Here is a 6,000-nt window from a genome sequence, read left to right as displayed (position 1 = left end):
ACTGTGCAGTTCGTGACTTCATCGACCAATTTTACCACGAGGTCCGCAGCGGGTTAGTATTACTTTTTGCGTGTGATCTGGGCAGCTGACAATATTCTACAGATACACACTCTACAGTGTATAGGTCCATCGGCGATTTATAGTTTGACAGCACAATGGAATCAAAATCACACATTCGATGCCAAGATAGAAAGATTTTGTTGGTGGTGGCGTGCTTTTTTTTTCCTCTGGTTATTTTTGCAGGCCTTTAGTTAACTCGATGACAATCTTGATCCATACTGTGTTTGTAACAGTATAACTCTTTTACTCCTTTCGTACACAGAATTTGGTTCTGTTGCCAATCACAGCGTTACCTGTGGTTGTGATTCTCTGTTGAGAAGAGAGGGGTGTGATCTTTGTCACACAATACATTAATGTGGAATATCTTTTTGCATTCCAAATGATACATCTTAATTAATTGCAATACCTTCATAGCGTTCAACAGTTCCACTGCAGTATTCTCAATCTCTGTGGAATTAAATCGAAATGAAATGCCATCGCTTTCAAAGCGCCTCAACTATGTGAAATGAATCGTTCCTTTAATACCACTGAAGACATATCGTAATAGCTTTCTTCTTTTCTTTTCTTGTATTTTCCGAAACAAGCTTTTAAACAATTTAGTCCAAGAAATTGTCCCTCGCCGGGAACGCCAAAAAAGAGGACTTTTGCAGGAATACATGCTTTGTGCCCGACTTGTACTGAAATGTGAAAAAAAAGACCAAACGAATTACCAGGTGCGAAAACAAATATTTTGTGTAGTATGCCTGATACTGTTGAGACAGGCTATCCAGTATTGTATCCGCATCTATGACGACACAGCCCGTTGCCATAGCGACGTCATGACAGCGATGCACATAACCAAGGCATAAGGAAGAGACGCAATCTGTGAAGCGGAGCCAGAACCACCTGAAATATAGGCAGAAAAGTTGCGGTTGAAACATTTTGTAAGATTTCCCATCATTTCTACCGCAGCAAAACACGTGACCAAGCCTCAAACGAGCATCATTATTACCAGAAAAGCCTTCTATACGCGTCTACTTCGTTAACCAGCGACAAATCAAAATGCACACTTTTATAGAGGATTCACGTCATTTACAGAATCTGCTGTGGTTGTACGAATTTACAATATTTCTCACGAGACTAAGAAAAAAAAAGAAGAAGCAAAAAACAATAAGAAATATTTCCCCGGCCGTTGAATAAAACAGAATAGATATGCAAGAATAAAACGAACAGATCTCCAAAAAAAAAAAGAAAGAGCAAAGCTACGCATTGACACAATAAAAATTCACCTCCGAACACGTGCATCTGGCTTTTAATTTGTCATTATTTGTGTATTCATCCATATGTATTCATACAGGGGGATGAATAATTTTGCAACGTGTTTTTTGTGTGAAAATTGCAATTTTGGGTGGACTATGAAGTAAATCTTGACTTTTGTTTCGGTATTCAATTGTGATAAACTATCTGTTGACTACGTGAATGATTTAGTAACAGTCTGCAGTTGCAATGTTATTCTTTTCGCCAAAATGTCGAAAATGCGTGGGGGTTGAATAATTTTGCTGCCAACTGTATGTATATGCCTGCCTTCTTCTTTTGTTCTGCTTCCTTGCACCCCTAATGGTGAGGCTGCTACGTCATCATCCTTGTTCCTTACAATTTGTTATGAATTATTTTGAAAACATTCTTGTTCCTCATCCCAATCACCATAAATTCTGAAACTCTGTACTCGGCATAACTAATTCATAGTTATTCATATGTAAAAGTCTGAAAATCATCCGGAGATCTTCTTTAGATAAATGAATTAAGAGCCTAAACAACTGAGGAAAAAGAAAGGTCGTTTGTACCAATGTGCGCATGAGCTAATTTAGAACTACATAGTTTATAGTCATTGCGGTTATTCAACTTCCGTTTGACAATGGTGCCACATAACACCTAGAAAAAGAAAAATCGGTCCATGTTACTTGCGCTAGATCTGTGCCGTATATAACGATATGTAAATTGCGCCATCTTGCGACAAGCCATGTCGAGTATAGATTAGCAGGTGTTTCTAGACTTGCTTTGAACATGCATGCGAGTATGTTGTCAAGATTGCAGACTTTACCTTTATTTCTGGCGGCGAAATATGACATGCACATATAATTGAAAGAAACAAAATAAAAGAATGTTGAAAGAAACAAAATAAAAGAAAGTTCTGAAGTCGCTGTTTGAATTCGCAAAACAGCAGCTACTTTGAGAGGTAGGCAGGGCGCTGCACCTGAACCGTGATTTCAGGTGTAAAGCTTGAACGGTATATGACTCTTGAGCAACTGTTTAAAACTCTGGCATCCAGTTAGTTGCATTGCACTGTAAAGCATGAAATTGCATAGATCGCATTTAGAGCAAGTATGTTGCATCTGGCGTTAGTGAAAATTTTCAATGGGCTGCCTGGAACTACTGGGGGTGTTTCATCAACGTTAGTCAGTGCTGACAATTTCAGCAAAATCCTTGGGTTTTGATTGGATGAGATGCTCTGGTCACTGACTGTTACTATAGTGATTGTCAGCGCTGACTACCGTTTATGAAACACCCACAGTAGTCCAGCTTTCGAGAGCCCACAACAGCAGCTTACTCAGCTCGTTCCTTGACTAGCAAAAAGGTTCCCTTAAAGTCATGGGAGCTATAAAGCCGGTGGGGGAGCTATAAAGCCGGTGGGCTGAACTATAGGAAGTATACCGTTTATATGTTTGGTTGCAAAACGAGTTAAACTCCACTCTGGTGAATTCGATACATTTGCAATTAAAACTGCCAAAGAACAAAGAAAGTGATTTTAAAAATTATGGGACATTTTTGCCACAACTTCGACAGCATTCCTTGTTATGTAACGAGCGAGGCATCGCTGGAAAGATTATATTTTGCTCTATAATATGAAGATGGACTTACTTTAGATTAGTAGATCAGACTCTTTCCATACAGATGTACTAGACTGCTATACAGACAGAAGGATAGAGAGATTGATTTTCCTAGGTCTGTCACTGGCCATGTGAGAAAAACACAAAAATGCCCCCACAACGTAACCTCGCAGTTTAAAGGAAACCAACACCCAAAGAGCAATGTGGACTGAGTGAAAGCAGCAACATTTGTAGATCACATCAGTAAAAGTTTGAGGAAAATTGATGCAAAAGTTATGTTTTGTTTTTTTAGTTTTGGTGTTGGAACCACCGGATCAGGAGACTACTAGAGTTCATGACGTCATGTGTGGACAACAATATAAAGAAAATATAAAGAGAATTCCACACACACACACACACACACACACACACACACACACACACACACACACACAATCATTTTTCATAACAATTACACATTCCATCAACTTAATCGTGTTGATACTGACATATGTTAAGGATAGTAATAATTCCCCCTGTTTTCTGAAAGTTCTGTTAGTCAAGTGCTCTTTCATTACGCTAGAAATGTGAAAGCATTCATTATGGTCAGATGATTACGTTATTACCGAAAGACTCAACTGAAAAGATGTTTTATTATATCAAACTTTAAGGATACACGTACGTTATTCGATATCACGATCTCCTGTACACAATATCAACGTTCTTGGTAACACGCTGTTAATATAATGTATGTTTGTAAGATTACTAGTACATAAATTGTAATATGTAGAATGTGTGGATAAAATCAATGTTTGTAAGAATTGGTGTAGGCCTGTATAGTAGTATGTGAACGTGTTTATGCGCGCAGGTTGAGTAGTATGTTCACACTATCTATTTGTCTATTCATTTTTCTATCTAACCATCGTTCATACTTTCTACCTATCCATCGTTGTCTATGTATTGGTCTTTCTTTTTTTTCTACGTCTATCTATCTGCTTGTCGCACTCCATGCTGCAGTAGTCGACCCTATAAAGTTAAGCAAGCACATTTCTCCTATTCAGCCATTGAAGTGTCGCTGTTTGCGATCACAGTGTGGCGCCCGCTCTCTCCATTGTTCCGTTCTTTTGTCCCTTCCATGTTTGCTTTGCATGGTTATTGTCGAAGGCCGACATTCAGCTGACAAAAGTAGGACATTTTCTGAACAAAACAGATAGCTTTCGAAGAACTGATGGTGTTTTCCTTTGCAATTCGACGTCTATTGTCCTGAAAATGTTAATAATTCTATATAAAAAGTGGTAACACTGCCAACAGTTGCAAATTACTATTTTACGTTTGGCTACACAGAACTACAAGACTGTGGAGGCAGCGGATCCCTCGCACTATAGGCTAATTACTTCACGCTCTGCTTACCTGTGTCACAATCAATCTCGATAGGTTTGAAAATGTAGGGGTCTGAGGAGAAAGAATGAGGCGTCCACGAAATGTTGCTTTGTACGGTAGAATGTTTTCTTCCCCTCTCTCACACCTTCGCGAGAAAAGCCTAACAATGCCTTCCTTTATTCTCACCCCTCCCCCTCCGTACTTTCTTGGTACATACCAGAGATTTGGAATTCAAATCTAGCATTATCTTGATTTTAGGACAAGAATGCGTAATCAAAGCCTTACAATTAAAACGTGCAAACACTAGGGGAAAAAATGGCAATTCAATTGTGTTGGAATAAGATTTCAATCAATGATTGATTTCTCGTGATGGTAATATGTGGCCGAACTTAGAGGAAAGAACGTTCTGGTCAAAATCTTTGGAACTCTTTGACATTGCATCTTGATGCCAACGTCCTACCCCCCCCCCCCCCCCTTCCCTCTAAAATTAACAATAATGATTAAAACATAACCAAAACAATTTTCGTGATAATCATTGTAATCCTCATTTCGTACATTCATAATCATTATTTTGATAATTAACAAGAATGATTATGACATACTAGTACGTCCAATATGCAATTAGTATACGTGAGTCTCTTTATTGGTAAAATCAAGGTTTATCCATCCTGATCATTTATTTTATTTTGATTTTTTTCCTTTTGTAAATGATGACAAATTAACATTTTCGATGCTAGCACACAACGCGATAAAGCAAGTGAATGCTCTGTTGAAGCAGGGAGGTGTCTCACCTCCCTGGTTGAAGCAAAATGAAAAACACATTTCATTCTAACAAAACTCAAAATATTATTGTGTCGACAAGCAACATTTGGTGGGAGGAAATAAATCATCATGTTCGATGCTTCTCTTAATCATTAAAGGTCTGCGCAGCCAAGCAAGCTCGGCAAAGTGATAGCGATCCCGATCACCACCACGAGCCGTGAACTTACCGTTATCTCCTCCTCCATCGCCTCGACATCGGTCTGTGGTGGAATAGATGCCCAGTTCGTCAGCTCTAGCCTTTCGGGCAAGCTCGTTCTTCACGTCGGCCGCATTTTCACCTGTTTGAAGGAATAAAAAACCAAACAGCAGCTGATCATTTGGACTTTGCTTTTATCTTACACACGCGAAATCCTGATCCAAACTTAACATTGTTGAATAATAGAGTACAACATAGAATTTATGTTCAAAACTTATTGGTGATGTTGAGTTCATGAAAAAAAAGTCAAATACTTGTAGATTTAAAGTGATCGAATGCAAGTGAGATTGTGAAAAAAAAAAACTTTCTTTTGCGACCGGGGCTCGATCTTTTTGACTCTTTCCTTGGCAACCAGGTTTGTTTTCTCGTTGATTCATTAAAATTTCTCATACCAATCTTTTCTTTCGACGCAGTTTGTGGAGAACACTCTGGAAGCTGGATCTATTTTTCCTCTCTCTCTCTGCATCTTTTTTCTTACAGAAGTGTTAAGTTTAAATGACTTTCTCTTGGGCATATCTAAAATAACATGAAAAAAAAAAGATGAAATGACGGGAAAACAAAAATGAAACCTGAAATTTCCGTATGAAATGCTGTTGCAAAATCTCAAAATTGGCCCCTTGCTTTCCAGATTTTTTTTTTCAGAACGATAAAACAGGATTTGTGTGATGTTCAATGCAGTTCTGCCTCATAAGCATA

General features: G+C 38.4%; 1 protein-coding gene across 1 annotated transcript in view; it reads right to left on the bottom strand.

Moving 5' to 3' along the window:
• Positions 1-788: 788 nt before the first annotated feature.
• LOC139708754 (uncharacterized) overlaps positions 789-6,000 on the bottom strand; it is a 63,192-nt gene continuing 57,980 nt past the window's right edge. The window contains exons 9-10 of the mRNA XM_071620688.1: positions 5,276-5,386; positions 789-945 (exon numbers count right to left, since the gene is read on the bottom strand). Coding sequence (XP_071476789.1) covers positions 845-945; positions 5,276-5,386 — 212 coding nt within the window. The 3' untranslated portion in view covers positions 789-844. The remainder of the gene's footprint in view (positions 946-5,275; positions 5,387-6,000) is intronic.

Source organism: Diadema antillarum, unplaced genomic scaffold, assembly GCF_040938485.1.
Source record: "Diadema antillarum isolate AM-2024a unplaced genomic scaffold, OU_Dant_1.0 seq00001370_RagTag, whole genome shotgun sequence".
NCBI lineage: Eukaryota > Metazoa > Echinodermata > Echinoidea > Diadematoida > Diadematidae > Diadema > Diadema antillarum.
Note: the sequence above shows the minus strand (reverse complement) of the source record. Positions and strands in the feature narration are given on the sequence as shown.